The sequence below is a fragment of the Antechinus flavipes genome, chromosome 2, assembly GCF_016432865.1.
Source record: "Antechinus flavipes isolate AdamAnt ecotype Samford, QLD, Australia chromosome 2, AdamAnt_v2, whole genome shotgun sequence".
Taxonomy (NCBI): Eukaryota; Metazoa; Chordata; class Mammalia; order Dasyuromorphia; family Dasyuridae; genus Antechinus; species Antechinus flavipes.
In genome coordinates this window covers 377,464,520-377,484,612 of record NC_067399.1, presented here as the reverse complement: position 1 = coordinate 377,484,612, position 20,093 = coordinate 377,464,520, and the positions used below count along the sequence as shown (strand labels likewise).

The following is a 20,093-nucleotide window of genomic DNA, read 5'->3' as shown; positions in this document are numbered from 1 at the left end:
AAAATGCAGTGAGGATCTGATTTTGTTTTTCTACTTTTTTTTTTTTAACATTTTACCTTCCTCTTTCCTTTTATACTAAATTCCCTGAATGATAAATAACTTTTCCTTTATATTTGGTTAACTTTATTTGAAAATCCAGAATTTTATCAGTTTTTTTTTTTTTAATTACTTGTCCTCTCCATTTAGGTAATAGGGAGCTCTATAAAGGACTATTTCTTAAGTACTAGACCTGTTACTTCATTGATTTAAGCAACTTTTCAATGAGAACACTTTCTCTATCAATGCATATCATCTTCTCTGCAACTTATAGTCTTATCAAGTTGCCTAAAGCACTGAGAAATTAAATGATATGTTCAATCATAAAGTCAGTGTGTTTCAAAGATAGGCTTTCAACTTGGATTTTTTTGGCTTCTTCTTCTATCCACCATGCCACTGATTTTACAGGAAACCTAAAAATTGTTGATAATAGCCAATAACCATTTTAAATATATCTAGCCAGTTTAAAAAAATTTAAATTCTTATATAGCTTTTTAATGCAACTTTAAAATGTCAAACTTCCGAAATCTAGAGTGACTTGATTCACATGTTGTTGACTTTAAAATTAGTTTTCTGTACATATTATAGGTAGGTTTTTTGTTTGTTTGTTTGTTTTGTACTTCAAAGTACCATTTCCCAACCTGGTCCTCAACCATTCAATTTCATAAAAATTATTTTACTTTGGGAAGAGTATCAATGTATGATAATAGTTTGTTTTGTTTTGTTTTGCTGAAGTACTCTTGACATTGCTAATACTTTAGTGCAGGTCCTCATCACATTACCTGAATTATTGTAATAGTCTGTTTATGGGTTTGCCTACCTCAAGTCTCTCCCCATTCCAGTCTACTCGGCATTAAGCCAGGAAAGTGATTTTCCTAAAGCATAGGTCCCATGTCACCTTCAACCCCAACATTCCACTCAACAAATTTCAGTAATTTTCTATTGTCTCCAGGAGCAAATATAAAATATTCCAGCATTCAAAACCCTTCATAACTATGTTTCCAGTCTTCTTACAATCTTATTCCTTGACATGTATATTTCAGTCTAGTGACACTAGCTGATCCACAAATAAGAGATTATCTCACTGCTCTTTGACTATTCCCATGCTTGGAGTTCTCTCTATCCTCCCCCTGACTACTGACTTTCCTCACTTTCTTTAAGTCCAAACTAAAATTCCACCTTTTACAGGAAGCCTTCCTCCAACTTCTCTTAATTCCAGTGCTTTCTTGTGAATTATCTCCTGTTTATCTTGTATATTACTTGAATTGTATATATTTGTTTGCATGCTGTTTCCCTCAATGAATTATAAGTTCCTTGAAGGCAAGAATCATCTTTTGCCACTTTTTGTATTCCCAACATATAGCATAGTACCGGGTACCTGATAACCACTTATTATGTGTTTGTTGATTGTATAGGCTAAATGATCCCTTGTAGAAAATGTTGGATTAATTGATTTAGATATAGTTTAGATGGCCTTTTAACATTTAGAATCATAGTATAGGTATAAGAATTTATCAATCTGCTTCAGATCTTCATGATTTACACTGCCTTATGACTTTCATACAAATACAATGAATAAAAAACTTTAAATACTTAACTATGTGCCAAGCATTCTCCTTAACTCTGGGTATGGCGAAATAAAAACACAGTCCTTGCCATCAAGGAGTTTATGTTCAACTTCGACAACGATATTATATGAGGACATATTTTGATGGAAGTGGATTTCTTTGACAAAGAGACCTGAGTTTCAATTGATAAATGACGGACAAAAGCAGCTACACCCAAAGAAAGAACACTGGGAAACGAATGTGAACTATCTGCATTTTTGTTTTTCTTCCCGGGTTATTTATACCTTCTGAATCCAATTCCCCCTATGCAACAAGAGAACTGTTCGGTTCTGCAAACATATATTGTATCTAGGATATACTGCAACATATACAACATATAAAGGACTGCTTGCCATCTAGGGGAGGGAGTGGAGGGAGAGAGGGAAAAGAAAAATCGGAACAGAAACGGGTGTCAATGTAAAGTAATTATTAAATAAAAATTTTAAAAAAAAAGGAGTTTATGTTCAAATAGAAGAAACAACACACATAGAGGAGTGATATATCAAGGGAGGGATTCAAAAAGTTATAGGTATAATAGAAGGTCACAAGGGAGTAGATTAACATATCTTTTCTAGTTTATTTGGTCATTGTTTATTGCTCCAGAATTGGAGAGCAACTGAGGAATTCCTCCATAGATATGAGGAAACAGGAGAGGATGATGTGAAGAAAAGGATATTCTCATAGTGGTAAGGAGGCTGTGGAGATGACCACAGAGGAGGGAGTTAAATGAAACATAGTTAGACTTTCTTTCCTAGTTTTAAGAGAGGCAACTCACCATTAAGGAAACAAGTGAAGATAGAGATAAGAGGGCTCCAGAAACAAGATTCCAGTGGGCATAGAGTCCTTGGGATGCCAAGCATGGCATAGCTGGCATGTTTTGACCCTCTGCAAAGAGAGGACTCCAGCTTGGCTCTTTCATAATGAGAGATTCATCGAAAGGGGCCTGTAGGTGAAGTCCCAAGTTGGCTCCTCGATGGATTTCACTGGGGGCTTGAATTTGCTTGGTGAGGGTTGGGAAACCTGAGCAGATCATTAGAATGGGGGCTGGGAGAGCCCAAGTTGGCTCAGATCCAGGTTGGGGCTGGGACAGGATTGGAATTCAAAGGGATGCTTTTGACCAGGATTTGTGAATCAAAGGTCCTACCTTCCTGAATTGATGATGCATCAGCCAGGAGGGGCTGAGAGTAATCTGAATCACAAATCAATCTGAAAGGACTAGTTTCTTAAAGGGACCACAGCCCGCATCAGTTTGAGCTACCTAGTGAAGTAGTAAATTCTCTGTAACTGAAGAGTTTCAAGAACTTTTAGATATCTCAAATTGAATGTCTAGTAGATATCTTAAAACTCATTATATCCAAAATGGAACTTATTCTCTTTCCCTTATGCCCTCTCTAACTCCTGCCTACCATAACTACCTATTGCAGAGGGCAATACTATTTCCCCAGTCCCTTAGGGCTGTAGCCTAGGAGTCATCCTGGATTCCTCAATATCTCTCAACTAGGTCTCCTTCCCTACTCTTGACATTGCTAATACTTTAGTGCAGGTCCTCATCACATTACCTGAATTATTGTAATAGTCTGTTTATGGGTTTGCCTACCTCAAGTCTCTCCCCATTCCAGTCTACTCGGCATTAAGCCAGGAAAGTGATTTTCCTAAAGCATAGGTCCCATGTCACCTTCAACCCCAACATTCCACTCAACAAATTTCAGTAATTTTCTATTGTCTCCAGGAGCAAATATAAAATATTCCAGCATTCAAAACCCTTCATAACTATGTTTCCAGTCTTCTTACAATCTTATTCCTTGACATGTATATTTCAGTCTAGTGACACTAGCTGATCCACAAATAAGAGATTATCTCACTGCTCTTTGACTATTCCCCATGCTTGGAGTTCTCTCTATCCTCCCCCTGACTACTGACTTTCCTCACTTTCTTTAAGTCCAAACTAAAATTCCACCTTTTACAGGAAGCCTTCCTCCAACTTCTCTTAATTCCAGTGCTTTCTTGTGAATTATCTCCTGTTTATCTTGTATATTACTTGAATTGTATATATTTGTTTGCATGCTGTTTCCCTCAATGAATTATAAGTTCCTTGAAGGCAAGAATCATCTTTTGCCACTTTTTGTATTCCCAACATATAGCATAGTACCGGGTACCTGATAACCACTTATTATGTGTTTGTTGATTGATTGTATAGGCTAAATGATCCCTTGTAGAAAATGTTGGATTAATTGATTTAGATATAGTTTAGATGGCCTTTTAACATTTAGAATCATAGTATAGGTATAAGAATTTATCAATCTGCTTCAGATCTTCATGATTTACACTGCCTTATGACTTTCATACAAATACAATGAATAAAAAACTTTAAATACTTAACTATGTGCCAAGCATTCTCCTTAACTCTGGATATGGCGAAATAAAAACACAGTCCTTGCCATCAAGGAGTTTATGTTCAACTTCGACAACGATATTATATGAGGACATATTTTGATGGAAGTGGATTTCTTTGACAAAGAGACCTGAGTTTCAATTGATAAATGACGGACAAAAGCAGCTACACCCAAAGAAAGAACACTGGGAAACGAATGTGAACTATCTGCATTTTTGTTTTTCTTCCCGGGTTATTTATACCTTCTGAATCCAATTCCCCCTATGCAACAAGAGAACTGTTCGGTTCTGCAAACATATATTGTATCTAGGATATACTGCAACATATACAACATATAAAGGACTGCTTGCCATCTAGGGGAGGGAGTGGAGGGAGAGAGGGAAAAGAAAAATCGGAACAGAAACGGGTGTCAATGTAAAGTAATTATTAAATAAAAATTTTAAAAAAAAAGGAGTTTATGTTCAAATAGAAGAAACAACACACATAGAGGAGTGATATATCAAGGGAGGGATTCAAAAAGTTATAGGTATAATAGAAGGTCACAAGGGAGTAGATTAACATATCTTTTCTAGTTTATTTGGTCATTGTTTATTGCTCCAGAATTGGAGAGCAACTGAGGAATTCCTCCATAGATATGAGGAAACAGGAGAGGATGATGTGAAGAAAAGGATATTCTCATAGTGGTAAGGAGGCTGTGGAGATGACCACAGAGGAGGGAGTTAAATGAAACATAGTTAGACTTTCTTTCCTAGTTTTAAGAGAGGCAACTCACCATTTAGGAGAGTGGAGCCTCAGGGCTGCAATTCTTTCAGGGCCTGGTCTCCTGAATGGGTACAGAGGCATTTGGTGAAGAGGCTATGGAGGAAGTAATCAGATAGGAGTGAGAATTTTTAAATATATAATACTTTCATTTGATTGAATCCACATGTTAAAATCCTAAAATTCCTAATCCTCAAGAACAAAACACCATCTAAAAACTTCAATTTTGAGAAGAACAGTTATTTCATAGATGGTGGTACTTCTTTCACCAAAATAAATCAGAGTTCCTCTATACTTTAATATATAATATTTTATATATAATATATAAACACCTTCTATTAGCCAGTTCTCTGGTGATGAGTCTTTCTGGGCTTAGCTAGATTGGTCTTTAGATAAATTCATCATCTATTAGCTAAATTGGTTGTTTAGCACACAGCTTATTTCTAGCCCACACTCAAAGCCTTTTTGTCTTGGCAGAACCTGGTAAAACCTGTGCTCTGCTGACATAGCCTTCAAAAGACTGACACAGCCTTCAAAAAATTCAGTTGCTTCCATACTATAATGAGGCACTGAAGTAGGACAGCAATAAAGAATCCTTTGAATAAAAAACTCAGAAATCAAAATAACCTATAAGATCTTAGAAACTGTTTCTTTAATTCTAGCTTTTTATGAGTATGAAATTGAGCCTGGGGCCTTTCAGAATATTTTTTTTCTTTGTAAAGGGTTAACCCCTAGAAATTGTTTATTCATGAATAAATCTTTTTACTCAAGTATGTATGGTACTTATTCACATTTGATGCTCTATGATATTTTTATATCCTTATATATTTGAGACTCTTCCTCTTTAGAAAAAAACTCTTCATCGGAAGGTGAGATTTTATGATTTAATATTTAGTTATTTTGATAATGATAAGATAAACATAAAGGCAAAATTATATATCTGATTAAAATTAAAATTATAGCAGTTCATTTTTAATAAAATAAATTTTTAAATGGTGATTAATTACAAAGTGCTCTTTTTATAACAACCATATGAATGAAGTAGTTACTGCAGTTACTAGTTAATATTTACTCTTTTGCAAATAAGGAAACTGATGCTTAAATACATTGTGTCTATAGTTCACATGGCTAATGAGTTTTAGATCAGGGGCTTGAACTAATGTTTTCTAATCCATGTACAATTCTCTTTCTACTGGACTTTAAGAGAACAATAATTAGGCCCTGCTCCAGTGGGAGTCTTTCCAGTTTCATTGTTATTCTGAAAGTGTTTTTTAGTAAAAAGGCTCTCTTTCTAAGCAAAATGATAGTGGTCTTCAGAAAGAGAAATAAGACTAGATCCAAACTGTTCACTTCCCCCATTCCCTTTTCTCCCGCAAATAATATAAGAATTTTAAAAAGGAACCACTTTTGTGCATTTGAAGATTATAGATTCCATAGGAAGTTTGTAACACTTCAAACCGGTTGTTTATCTATCTCTGGTTGTTTTGTACTCACTATTTCTTTACTAATTAAACATCTTATTTTTCTATTTGTAGATCAGAAATTTAACCTGGAATCTAACTAACAAAATATATTTGAAATGCATCCTGCTCTGGAAACAAGTTTCTACTTCCTAATATAGTATCTTTGTTTCTTTTTTAATGTCATGTCTTCTCTTTAAAATTATAACAATCATATATGCTTTTGATGTTAGTGAGCAAGCTTAACAAAGAAAACTAAACAGAAAGGCATGACAAATGCGTATTGTATGCATATATTTTCATGCCTTTAAAAATTTTCTTTCTTTTAAAAAAAAAGGAGTTTATGTTCAAATAGAAGAAACAACACACATAGAGGAGTGATATATCAAGGGAGGGATTCAAAAAGTTATAGGTATAATAGAAGGTCACAAGGGAGTAGATTAACATATCTTTTCTAGTTTATTTGGTCATTGTTTATTGCTCCAGAATTGGAGAGCAACTGAGGAATTCCTCCATAGATATGAGGAAACAGGAGAGGATGATGTGAAGAAAAGGATATTCTCATAGTGGTAAGGAGGCTGTGGAGATGACCACAGAGGAGGGAGTTAAATGAAACATAGTTAGACTTTCTTTCCTAGTTTTAAGAGAGGCAACTCACCATTTAGGAGAGTGGAGCCTCAGGGCTGCAATTCTTTCAGGGCCTGGTCTCCTGAATGGGTACAGAGGCATTTGGTGAAGAGGCTATGGAGGAAGTAATCAGATAGGAGTGAGAATTTTTAAATATATAATACTTTCATTTGATTGAATCCACATGTTAAAATCCTAAAATTCCTAATCCTCAAGAACAAAACACCATCTAAAAACTTCAATTTTGAGAAGAACAGTTATTTCATAGATGGTGGTACTTCTTTCACCAAAATAAATCAGAGTTCCTCTATACTTTAATATATAATATTTTATATATAATATATAAACACCTTCTATTAGCCAGTTCTCTGGTTGTTTTGTACTCACTATTTCTTTACTAATTAAACATCTTATTTTTCTATTTGTAGATCAGAAATTTAACCTGGAATCTAACTAACAAAATATATTTGAAATGCATCCTGCTCTGGAAACAAGTTTCTACTTCCTAATATAGTATCTTTGTTTCTTTTTTAATGTCATGTCTTCTCTTTAAAATTATAACAATCATATATGCTTTTGATGTTAGTGAGCAAGCTTAACAAAGAAAACTAAACAGAAAGGCATGACAAATGCGTATTGTATGCATATATTTTCATGCCTTTAAAAATTTTCTTTCTTTTAAGAAATTTCAATGTGTTCAAGTTTTTCATAGAGAAGTCTCGCTTTATTTAAAATTTAGAATAAATTTTATTTATTTTTGTTCTTTATATCATGTGGAAGGTGAGTGCCTATTGAACATTTGACACTTTGTTAAATCTTACTTTATCTTCATTTACAACTGTTTTGATTAGAATCCACTTCTCTTCTTTTAGGGGATTCAAATAACCTATATTTCTTCTATGTTGATAATTTCATAAAGCTAGTTATAGATATTTCTAATCAGTCATCAGATATCTGCTGAACACTTAATATATGATCAGGACTGTGTAAAGAGGCAAGAGGAATCTCTTTATTGACTGTCTAGAAAAATGCAGAAGGAGGAGGAATGTGGCTCTAGCCTTTCTTGAGTTCCTCTATCATAAACCCAAAATGGTTTTAGTCTGACACTCATCTTTTAGAATTTTAAAAATATGGGTTTGAAAGAGTTACATTGTTGGCTACATAGGTCATTTATAATACTATAATCAATAATAAATTTATGAGTATAAATTGAAACAACTCATTCTACATGGTTAAAACCCATTTCAAACAATTTATTTTAAATGGTGGACATTGACACTGAATTTATTCTGAAGTATTTTAAATTTTCAGATCAGTGAGATTAATTAAACTCTTCTGGTATCTTTAACATGTATATTTTCTCCCATATGAAAAAATATATATAATTATCTTTATGCAGCAAATTCTGATCTTATTTTCTGCTTATATTATAGCAAGACCCCTCGTACAAACACTGCCTTTAAGAACTACTGTTAATAATGGAACCGTGTTACCAAAGAAATCAAGTGGCTCTCTCCCTTCCCCCTCAGGGGCCAGGAAGGAAACCATTTCACCAGCAACTAAAAGGTAAGCAAAACCCAGAATTACCTATCAGTGCATTAAATTCTTCTTAAAAGATAGTAAATCTATAAAATTTTTAATTGAGTGTTTTCTCTTAAAAAAAAAATCACACCTTAAAAATAATGATCTAATAGTTAACGCTTATGACATACTGTGTTTTAGATATTCAGTGATATATCATTTTCAGCAAATATTAGAGTTTTCCTGATTATTTAGTTCTTTTTAAAAGAAATCTTTATTTACCAAATAAATATAGTTAAATATAGTTAAGACATCTATATGCTCAAAAATTCTTTGACATCAAATATAGTTCGTTATGTAATATCTTGTTGTTATACATTGTTTTGTGCTTTTTTAAAAAATTTTCCCCAGTTACATATAAAACAACATTTTTGGTTATACATGTACATTCATTTTTAAACAAATTTCCATATGAATCGTTGGGAGAGAAAAATAAGGACAAAAGAGAAAAACCATGAGAAAAACAAAACAAACAAACAAAAAAATCCCAGAAATATCATGTGTTGATTTACAGTCAGTCTCTATAGTTCTTTCTCTTCATGGGGATGGCGTTTTCCATCCAAAGTTTATTGGCATTACTTTGGATCACTGAACCACTGGGAAGAACCAAATCTGTCACAAGTTGAGTATCTTATTATGTAAAAAAAAATACCCAAGCATGGGTTCTGTCAACAAAAAGTTATATAAAAAAAAAAAAAGGTTTTGGAAAGGTGTGCTGGATGATGCAATGTGTACTTTCTTTCTTTTAAGAAATTTCAATGTGTTCAAGTTTTTCATAGAGAAGTCTCGCTTTATTTAAAATTTAGAATAAATTTTATTTATTTTTGTTCTTTATATCATGTGGAAGGTGAGTGCCTATTGAACATTTGACACTTTGTTAAATCTTACTTTATCTTCATTTACAACTGTTTTGATTAGAATCCACTTCTCTTCTTTTAGGGGATTCAAATAACCTATATTTCTTCTATGTTGATAATTTCATAAAGCTAGTTATAGATATTTCTAATCAGTCATCAGATATCTGCTGAACACTTAATATATGATCAGGACTGTGTAAAGAGGCAAGAGGAATCTCTTTATTGACTGTCTAGAAAAATGCAGAAGGAGGAGGAATGTGGCTCTAGCCTTTCTTGAGTTCCTCTATCATAAACCCAAAATGGTTTTAGTCTGACACTCATCTTTTAGAATTTTAAAAATATGGGTTTGAAAGAGTTACATTGTTGGCTACATAGGTCATTTATAATACTATAATCAATAATAAATTTATGAGTATAAATTGAAACAACTCATTCTACATGGTTAAAACCCATTTCAAACAATTTATTTTAAATGGTGGACATTGACACTGAATTTATTCTGAAGTATTTTAAATTTTCAGATCAGTGAGATTAATTAAACTCTTCTGGTATCTTTAACATGTATATTTTCTCCCATATGAAAAAATATATATAATTATCTTTATGCAGCAAATTCTGATCTTATTTTCTGCTTATATTATAGCAAGACCCCTCGTACAAACACTGCCTTTAAGAACTACTGTTAATAATGGAACCGTGTTACCAAAGAAATCAAGTGGCTCTCTCCCTTCCCCCTCAGGGGCCAGGAAGGAAACCATTTCACCAGCAACTAAAAGGTAAGCAAAACCCAGAATTACCTATCAGTGCATTAAATTCTTCTTAAAAGATAGTAAATCTATAAAATTTTTAATTGAGTGTTTTCTCTTAAAAAAAAAATCACACCTTAAAAATAATGATCTAATAGTTAACGCTTATGACATACTGTGTTTTAGATATTCAGTGATATATCATTTTCAGCAAATATTAGAGTTTTCCTGATTATTTAGTTCTTTTTAAAAGAAATCTTTATTTACCAAATAAATATAGTTAAATATAGTTAAATATAGTTAAGACATCTATATGCTCAAAAATTCTTTGACATCAAATATAGTTCGTTATGTAATATCTTGTTGTTATACATTGTTTTGTGCTTTTTTAAAAAATTTTCCCCAGTTACATATAAAACAACATTTTTGGTTATACATGTACATTCATTTTTAAACAAATTTCCATATGAATCGTTGGGAGAGAAAAATAAGGACAAAAGAGAAAAACCATGAGAAAAACAAAACAAAACAATATCTTGTTCTCTGCACAACATCAGGGGGAATTCAAAATATATAACAAAAAATTTCTATTTCAAGAAAGCATATATAATAATAGAAGAGATTATATTCATGACTGTCTAGCTTTTCTTTATTTCCTTATAGGTTATTCTCTTTTCTCTGCTATGGACTTTTTACTTTATTCTTTTTTCTCCTTTCATTTCTCCCCCAACCTTCCTCAGTTTATACATCTTATCCCACTTCTATTAATCTAAATATCTTTCTGTACCTCACTTTATCCTATGCTACCTTCTCCCCCCTTTCCTATTAATTCCCACTATTCTTTTTTCATTAATCTGTACACCTTGTCCCACTGCCAACGCTCTACATATCCCTTTAACTCCACTTTATTCTTTATTCCTTACCCATTAATTTATATATCTTGCCCTACTGTTATAATTCTTCTATACTCCGCCTTATTCTACTTCCTTCCTCATTTCTTTATAGATTTGGGAGAGTGCTGTGCCTTCATGATGTGTGTGTGTATGTGTGTGTGTGTGTGTGTGCTCCTCATTTAACCCATTCCTGATGTGAGTAGTTTTTCAGAACTACCAGCCCTCCCCTTTCTCTAATGTCTTTCTGTCAGTTATTCCTCTCTACCTGATTTGTTTATAATAATTACTATTTTTACCTTTTCCTAGACAGTTTTGCTCTTTTAGAGTCAGATCATAGTCAACTCTACCCCAGTCTTTCTTTTGAGCTACCTAAATGCTAATGTCAATCTTAAACATATGGTATTCATTTCCATACAAAAAATATAAATAATATGTCCACGTTGAGCCCCTTGAAATTTTAATCTTTGATGTTAGCTCTTAAATTATCTATTATATTAGGATTTGGTTGAGAAAAGTCCTGAAAATCTGCAAGTTTGAATGTCCATTTTTAAAAATTCAGTACTGTGCATAATTTTGCTGGATATGATATTTTTAGCGGCAGGCCTACTTCTTTTGATTGTCTATATATTTTATTTCAAGATCTGCAGTCTTCTATCATAGCCGTTGATAAATTCTAATTGTAGCTCCAGTATATTTGAATCGTTTTTTGGTGTTGGGTTTTTTTGTTTGTTCTTTGCAAAATTTTTTCTTTAAAATGGGATTTTGAGATTTGGCAGTAATATTCCTATGTGTTTTTCACATTGAATCTCATCTTTGAAGTAGTGATTGGTAAAATTATTTTTTCTATTTCTACTTTTTCTGCATAGTCTATCACTCCAGGACAATTTTCTTTGATTATTTCTTGTATTATTTGTATCTAGGTACATTTTTGGTCACAGCTTTTAGGTAGTCCAAGTATTCTGATATTTTCTCTTCTTGGTTTGTTCTCTAGATCTGTTGTTTTTCTTACAAGATGTTTAACATTCATTCTATTTTTTTCATTTCTGATATTTTGTTTTGTTATTTTTTGATCTCATATAGCTATACTGGCTTTCCCTTGCCCGATTCTAATTTTCAAAGACTTATTTTCTTCAAGACTCTGTGTCTCCTTTTCTGGTTGGTTAACTTTTTTTTCATAATTTGCTTGTTTTTCTTGAATGTTTCTTTTTTTAAGTTTTTCCTCAATCTCATTTGATTTTTGAGTTTTATAAATTCTTTCTGATCAGATAGCTTTTTAACCCCTTTGGGGTAGAAAAGGCTTTTTTTTTTTTTTTACTTTACTGTTCTCCTCTGAAGGTGAACCCCAATCTTCCCTATTGCTATAGTAATTTTCTATAGTTGGGTTCTTTCTTCTTTGCCTGTTCATTTTTTAAAAATGTGAACTATTAGTGTAAATATCTCTAATCCTGGGTTTGGGGGAAAGGTACCTCTATCTTCACTTTAGTTCTCCCCTCTGACCTAGAACCCAAAACCAAAAGCTCCACTCTCTTGTAAATGCCTGCAACTAGCAGAGTCCCTGCCCCACTGCTCACCCATTGTGCTAATTCCTTCATGCCCTGCAATATATCTGGGCCCTTGTATTCCTTATCAGCCAGGGTTCCCTCAATCTATGTGGACTGAGACCCTGACTCTCCCTCACTGTCTAGAAGGTGAAAGTTTGTGTGGTTCTGCTGAGATACCCTGGAGGTCTTGTTTATACTTCACACTGGTTAAAGCCCCATCCTTCTCAAATTACTGCAAGAGTACCCTTGTTCTGCCCAGAATCTCATTTTTTACCAATCTGTGTTTGCTCTGAAGTGCAAATTTTTTCTTTTTGTGGGGGAAATCTGGAGAACTTGAAATTTTCTGACATCCTGTACCATCTTTCCAGAATCCTCCCCAGATTCTTTCAATTTTTATTTTTTGGTTCTAAGACATCAGGGTAATTTTCCTTTGATAATTTCTTGAAAGATTTTGTTTTTGATCATGGCTTTTAAATAGAATCAATAATTCTTAAATTATCTTTCTTGGATCTATTTTCCAGATCAGTTGTTTTTCTAATGAAATATTTTGCATTTTCTTCTATTGTTTTCATTCTTTTGATTTTGTTTGACTGATTCTTGATGTTTTATAGAATCATTAGCTTCCAATTACTTTTGAGGAATTATTTTCTTCACTTAGCTTTTGTACCTCATTTTCCATTTGACCAGTTCTACTTTTTAAGGAGTTGTTTTCTTCAGTCAATTTTTGTTGACTCTTTTAATTATTCTCTTGAGTAACTCATTTATTTTCCCAATTTTTCTTCTACTTCTCTTACTTGATTTTTCAGATCCTTTTTGAGTTCTTCAAAGAGGACTTTTTGAACTTGAGGCCAATTCATCTTCCCTTTTGAGGCTTCACATGTAGGCATTTTGACATTTTTGCCCTCTTGTGAGTTTGTGTTTTGATCTTCCCTATTGCCATAGTAGCTTTATGTAGTCAGGACTCTTTTTTATTTTTTGCTCATTTGTTAAAGTTGTATTCTGCGCTTGTAGTATAGGGGCACTGTCACAAGCTTCTTTTGCTAAGGACCAGGAGCCTTATCATTGGCTATCTGCACCAGGGTCTCTGGGACTGGTGGCTTGCCAATTGGACTAGGAAGACAAGCTTAGCCAAGTCCATTTTGCCCTAGCATCTGGGACTGTCAGTGTGCCCACTGGAGACCTCATAGCTGGCTCATTGCATCAGAACTATTGCTAGCTCTGCTAGTTAAGTTCTGCTAGTTAAGAACTTCCTACTGGTTTGCCTCTATGTCGCCTGCACTGGGATATGCTTCTCTTTTACCCGAAGGAGCCAGACCTTTCCTGAAGTCCTCCTAAGTTATCTTAGGCTGGAAAATTGCTTCACTGCCTTTTGTGGATTCTGTCACTCCATAATTCTTTTAGAGGCTTGATTTAATGTTGCTTCCTTGGGAAATTGTTGAGAGCTTAAGCAATTTTTTGGCTTCTCTAACCTTCTTGGCTCTGCTCCTTATTACCTTTTTTGGTCCCATTTTGACCTTATCTTGATATACAGTGCGAATTGTTGGTCTGTAGCTTAGTTTCGTCATACAGCTTTCCCAGCATTTTTGTCAAATAATGAGTTTTTGTTCCAAAAGCTTGCATCATATATTAGATTATGATGGTTTAATATAATGTAATGTGTTCCTATTCCATTATACTAATCCACTATTTTATTTCTTAGGCAATACCTGATTTATGCTGTAGGACTTGCTGTGTGATGCAATAGAAAAGAGTTCAGACCAGGGAGTCAGGAGGACCCAAGTTCAAATTTGACCTCAGACAGTAGCTATGTGACCGTGGGCAAGTCACTTAATCCCAGTTGCTTTAAAAAAAAAAAAAGCTGATTACTACTTTATAACATAATTTGAGATCTGATATGAATAGTCCATCTTTTTTTATATTTTTTTATCAATTCCCTTGTTCTTCCAAATGAATTTTGTTATTGCTTTTTTTCTAGCTCTATAAAATTTTGATAATTTGATTGATATATCCTGTTTCTATTAAATATAATAAGTAATAATAAAATTCATAATTTCTTATAATACAGTAATATCATATTCTGTGAACATACCACAACTTGTTTAGCTATTTTCCAGTGAATGAATAGATCTTTGTTCCTAAAGAATGTAGTATTATAAACATTTTAGTATATATGGGGAACTTTCTTTTCATAATTGACCTTCAGATATATTCCTGGCATGGAATTTTCTGAGTAAAAATATATGAACATTTGATTCTCTTTTTTTTTTTCATAATTCTTAATTACTTTTCAAAATGTTTGGACCAAAACACAGATCCAACAACAGTGAATTAATGTGCCTATTTTTCCATATTCCCTTTACCATTTCACTATTTCCATATTTCATAATCTCTCCTAATTTGCATACTGACATTTAGCATTGTTTCAGTTTTCATTTTTCTTATCATTTGTTATATGGAGTCTTGTTTCATATCATCATGAATAGTTTGCATTTCTTCTTTTGAGAAGTATATGGTCTTCGAATCTATTAGGGAATGACTTTTATTCTTTTTTTTAGCTATCTTTGTTTTGGATATTACACTCCTGTCAGAGATATTTGATTTTTTAAAATATTTTTTCACTTTTCAACTGCTTCATTTTTATATAATGCAATTTTAGTTTCTTCTAAATTTTTAAAGTATGACATTTCATTTTAAGAACATATATCTAATACTGTAACCTATTCAGCATGTAAAGGATTGCTTGCCATCTGGGGGAGGAAGGGGAAAAATCGGAACAGAAGTGAATGCAAGGGATAATGCTGTAAAAAATTACCCTGGCATGAGTTCTATCAATAAAAAGTTATTAAAAATTAAAGAACATATATCTATATTGATTTTGGTCTCTAGGGTCTGATGTTGATCTGAAGCAGGAATTCATAGTTATTTCATGTCATGAACTTCTTTGGCAATTTGGAGAACCTTATTGTCTGTTTCTGTGGTGTTCTTTTTCTTCTTTAAAATAATATAAAGGTTCTCTCTGGGAGAGAAAACCTCATTTTGGCACCCCTGTCAGAGCCCAATGCTGTGGGCATAGTCATCCCTCATGGTAGTGTGGGAAATGCCATCTCCATGATGATTCCGGACGTTTACATCACCGATGATGGGGGCTACTCCTGGACCAAGATGCTGGAGGGACCTCACTGTTACACCATCCTGGATTCGGGGGGGCCTGATCGTGGCCATTGAGCACAGTCGCCATCCTATCAATGTGATTAAGTTCTCCACGGATGAAGGACAGTGCTGGAACAAATACTCATTTTCCAAAAAAAACATTTATTTCACTGGCCTTGCATCCGAGCCTGGAGCTAAGTCCATGAATATCAATATTTGGGGATTCACGGAATCTTTCTTGTCCCAGAAATGGGTTTCCTTCACCATCGATTTTAAAAACATCCTTGTCAGGAACTGTGAAGAGAAGGACTATACCATCTGGCTGGCTCACTCTACAGACCCCGGAGACCATGATGATGGATGTATCTTGGGCTACAAAGAAGAGTACCTGCACCTGCAGAAGTCCTCGGTCTGTCACAATGGTCGAGACTACATGGTGATCAAACAGCTGTCCATCTGCATCTGCACCCTAGAGGATTTTCTCTGTGATTTTGGCTACTTTCCAGAAAATGATTCCAAGTGTGTGGAACACCCCGAATTGAAGAGCCACGATCTCGAGTTCTGTCTATATGAGAGAGAGGAATTGTGGGATATGAGAGAGAGGGATTATGAGTTTCTTCCCAGAGTGCTCTCTGGCCCTAAGAGCTTCAAGGGAGGTGTGAATTCACAAAGTTACACAGTTGTAACTGTGAATCTCCCATACTTGTGAACTCCAATGAGTACTGGTGTGAACACAAGCATTGTATCAATTAGTTCTTGTTTCAGGTTCTGGCCCAATCAACTCTAATGAATTAGCAGTTTGTAAAAATTCCAACATCTCCCCTAAAATGTTTTAAATTAATAAAATTAAATACATAAAATTTAAAAGGAAACTGATTATATTGAAATGGTTAACAAATTTTAAAAAATGTTTATAGGCCCAGGTTAAGAAACAATTTCTATTAGACTTCCAGTTTTTCCTGAGAATTTTGTTGAGCTAATGAAATCTTATCCTGTAAGTATCTCTTCAGAGTTTGTTTGTTTTCCAAAAAAGGCAGAGGTAGCAGCAGGTACTTTTCTTTTTTTCTGTCCCTTCCTTTGGGCTATCGTGACAATAAGGGTTCATTACTATTAAACATTTCAGTTCAGTGCTACTAAGTAAGTTTAAATTCAACTGAACAAATATTTGTTTAAAAACCTACTGATACTCACCGTGGACAGAGCATTTTTAGTTATGGGGAGAATACAAATTTTAGGTTAAAAAAATTAGTAGAATATAAGTTTGCTGTTATTTAGATGCTAAGAAAAACTGTAAAAAAGAAAAAAGAAAAGAAAAGAAAAACTGTACTCGCATGGTTATACTTATACCTAAGCTCTTTTAAACTAAGCTATAATAAATAATGTGTCCAAACTATTTACTTAAGGAAAAAGGTATGGCATCTGGACTACTTTTGTTTGCAGTAGGCAGAATTAAGTAACTCTCTTCAAACAAAGACTTTTAGCAGATAGCTAGCCAAAGAGGTAAATTTCTAAATGAATCAATTTCAGGGGTCCTCAAAAGGGGACCCGCGGGCCAAATGCAACAGCTGAGGATGTTTATCCCCCTCCCCCAGGGCTATGAAGTTTCTTTATTTAAAGGCCCACAAAACAAAGTTTTTGTTTTTACTATAGTCTGGCCCTTCAGCAGTCTGAGGGACACTGAACTGGCCCCCTATTTAAAAAGTTTGAGGACCCCTGAATTAGATCTTAAGCACAGATCATAAAGTAAATAGGATATGTACACAGTGTATACAGACTATTATATGAATTCATTTCTCTTTAAACTATGTAAACATATGTAAATCTTAAACATTTTTAGCAAAATTAGTTGTAGGAGAATAGATTAAAAATTGAAAAAGGACCTGACTGGTCATATGCTTTCCTTAATTTTTTTAAACAAGGAAACTAAAGCCTGGAAAAAGAAAGTGACTTATTTAAGGTTATATTCGTGGTAAGTGATAATGGTGGAAGTCAAACCAAGATCTCTGACAAGACTATGATTCTTTCCATTGTATCATACTATAAAGGAAAATGAAATGTATGCAGATAAATTACAAACAGTAATGATACTTTAATTATATTTAATTCTTTCTTCATAAAAATTTTAAAGACTGATACAAAACACTTTTTTAAGACAATAATCAATTTTATTCACTCTGTCAAGGTAGTTTGGCCTCCATAGTATTTTTTAGCTCTAAAATGCTGTTGTTTATAGATAAGATAGAGAATTGACATTTACATAGGACCCTACAATGTACAAAGCAATTCATGTGTCTTATTTTATTTAATCCTTAATGACTGAGGGGGGCTTTGAACCTAGATTTCCTAATTTCAAATCCATTATATACTAAATAATTTTAAGCCAAGAAACAAAGAATTCAGTTTGTAAACTGAATGAAAACTAGTGTTTTTTATTTGTATACCACTGTGTTAGGTATGGGGTAAAATACAAAATTTAGCTTGGATATAGCCCTTACCCTTATAGATCTTACATACAAGCTATTTAAGATTATGACACATCATGAATTATTTTGTATTGTGTTTATTTGCATGTAATGCCGAGGAAAAGGAAAAATTAATAACAATATAAACTCTTTAAAAATCTGGACATCCAAGCTTAGTTTTCAAATAATAACTTGTTATTTTCTTTTTTTCCACTGACTTTTCTGCTTCATTGATCTGAGTTCTCAACTTTATTGAAGTTAGGAGAAAACAATATATTAGTATTAGCTTTATGGAATTCTGTGACAACTCCCCTAAAGAATTAGAGAAATATGAATTAGATCATTGTTTTTTACCTAAGTTGCCTTATTGTGGTTGATATTTACAATACAGAAAGAAGTAGATTGTGCATTTTGAACATTAGGATTAGTTTATAGTGTTTCTCAAAGCATTTAAAATATATTAATACAGTTTCTTGATACAACTTTTCCATACTAGAGAACTAGTAGAAACCAAGATGGCAATTGTGTATGTGTGTGTATATGCATGCATGTTTTATCTCCAATGTTTTCTTAAGTGCTTATGAAAAGTCCAGTGCGCAGTGGTTTTGTGTTACCAATTAAGATCTAGATTTAGTATCCTTAGGAAAATGTTGATTCTATTAGTCAAAAAGAAAAAAATCTAAGGGAAAATACTGCAGCAGGTCATATCTTGCCCAGTGGAGACACTGTCAATAGAGTAGCATATCCATTAAGTTTTTTTTTTCTAAAAAAGAGAAAATCAGTCATTCTCACAGCTTAGAAACAAAACATTGCCATAGTAGAAAACTAGTAAGAGTAAAGGATTTGAAAAAGAAAGAAAAAGAGAAAGAAACTGGTACAAAAGACAGCACTCTTAAAAAAAAAAAAAAGTTGATCTGTAAAGAATATTAAATAATGTTAAATTTCCTTTTAAGATAACCAACCAAAAGTTCAGCTTGTGAGAATTATCTTAATAACAAATTACTTAGATCACATAATTATAGGAAAAAACCAGGACATTCCAATTGTCTTTTTTGTTATTATTTCCCAGAACTTCTGAAAATTTTTGTTTTGTTTTTTAAATTACTATGAAAAATAGTTGTTAAATTTGGCTTGTGATTATTTTCAAGAGTTAAAAAGGAATTTATTCAATAAACATTTATTCAGTGCAGTGATTTGCAATTGTTGTTCAGTTTTGTCTGACTCTTCATTATCCCATTTAGGATTTTCTTGGCAAAGATACTGGAGTGGTTTACCTTCTCCAAGTCATTTTACAGATGAGAAAACAGGCAAATAGAGCTAAGTGACTTGCCCAGAGTTATATAGCTAGTACATGTCTGAGACTAGAATTGATCTCAGGTCTTCCTGGATCCAGGCCCAGCACTCTATTCACTGTGCCACTTACTTAACTGCTCCAAATATACTGCCCAAATATATGTAATATATTACATAACCCATTGTATTGCAAGTGTTATAGAATGTGTAAAGAAATCAAAGTGTGTGTTATGTGAGGTCCCAAAGGAAAAAGTTACTACAGAGAAGGCAGGAGTGGGGATAGAGATGTAAGAAAGCTTCAGGTAGTAGAACGGGTTTAATTTGTACTTTAAAAGATGGATCACTTATCTTTTCTATGTGGGCAAAATGGATGATATAACTGGATTCAAAACTGATTGAACAATTAGATTTGAAGAGATCATTAATATCATCCTGAAAGGTCTTCTACATGCTGCCAATTGAAGTCTGTCTTGACCTGTACTTACTCCTGTGTTGTTAAGCTTTTTTTCATTGATGATTCTAGTTGAGACATCCATAGATATTATGCTTACCTAATTTGAATTTGATAATATGTAAATGATAAAGTTTGCAAAGATAGCTAATGCATTAAATGGCAGTGTTAGAATCTAAGTACATCTCTATAGATTAGAATAATATGGTAAAATATAATAAGATGAAATTTAGTAATG

At 33.3% G+C, this 20,093-nt stretch overlaps 1 protein-coding gene across 6 annotated transcripts in view; it reads left to right on the top strand.

The window, feature by feature from the left end:
* Nucleotides 1-20,093, top strand: part of EML1 (EMAP like 1) — a 189,040-nt gene that overhangs the window by 51,904 nt on the left and 117,043 nt on the right. For 5 of the 6 annotated variants that reach the window (XM_051978396.1, XM_051978395.1, XM_051978394.1 and 2 more), the window contains one exon: nucleotides 8,315-8,447. In XM_051978396.1, coding sequence (XP_051834356.1) covers nucleotides 8,315-8,447 — 133 coding nt within the window. Of the gene's footprint in view, nucleotides 1-8,314; nucleotides 8,448-9,962; nucleotides 10,096-20,093 lie in introns of all 6 variants that reach the window. The other variant, XM_051978392.1, reaches the window with a different exon arrangement.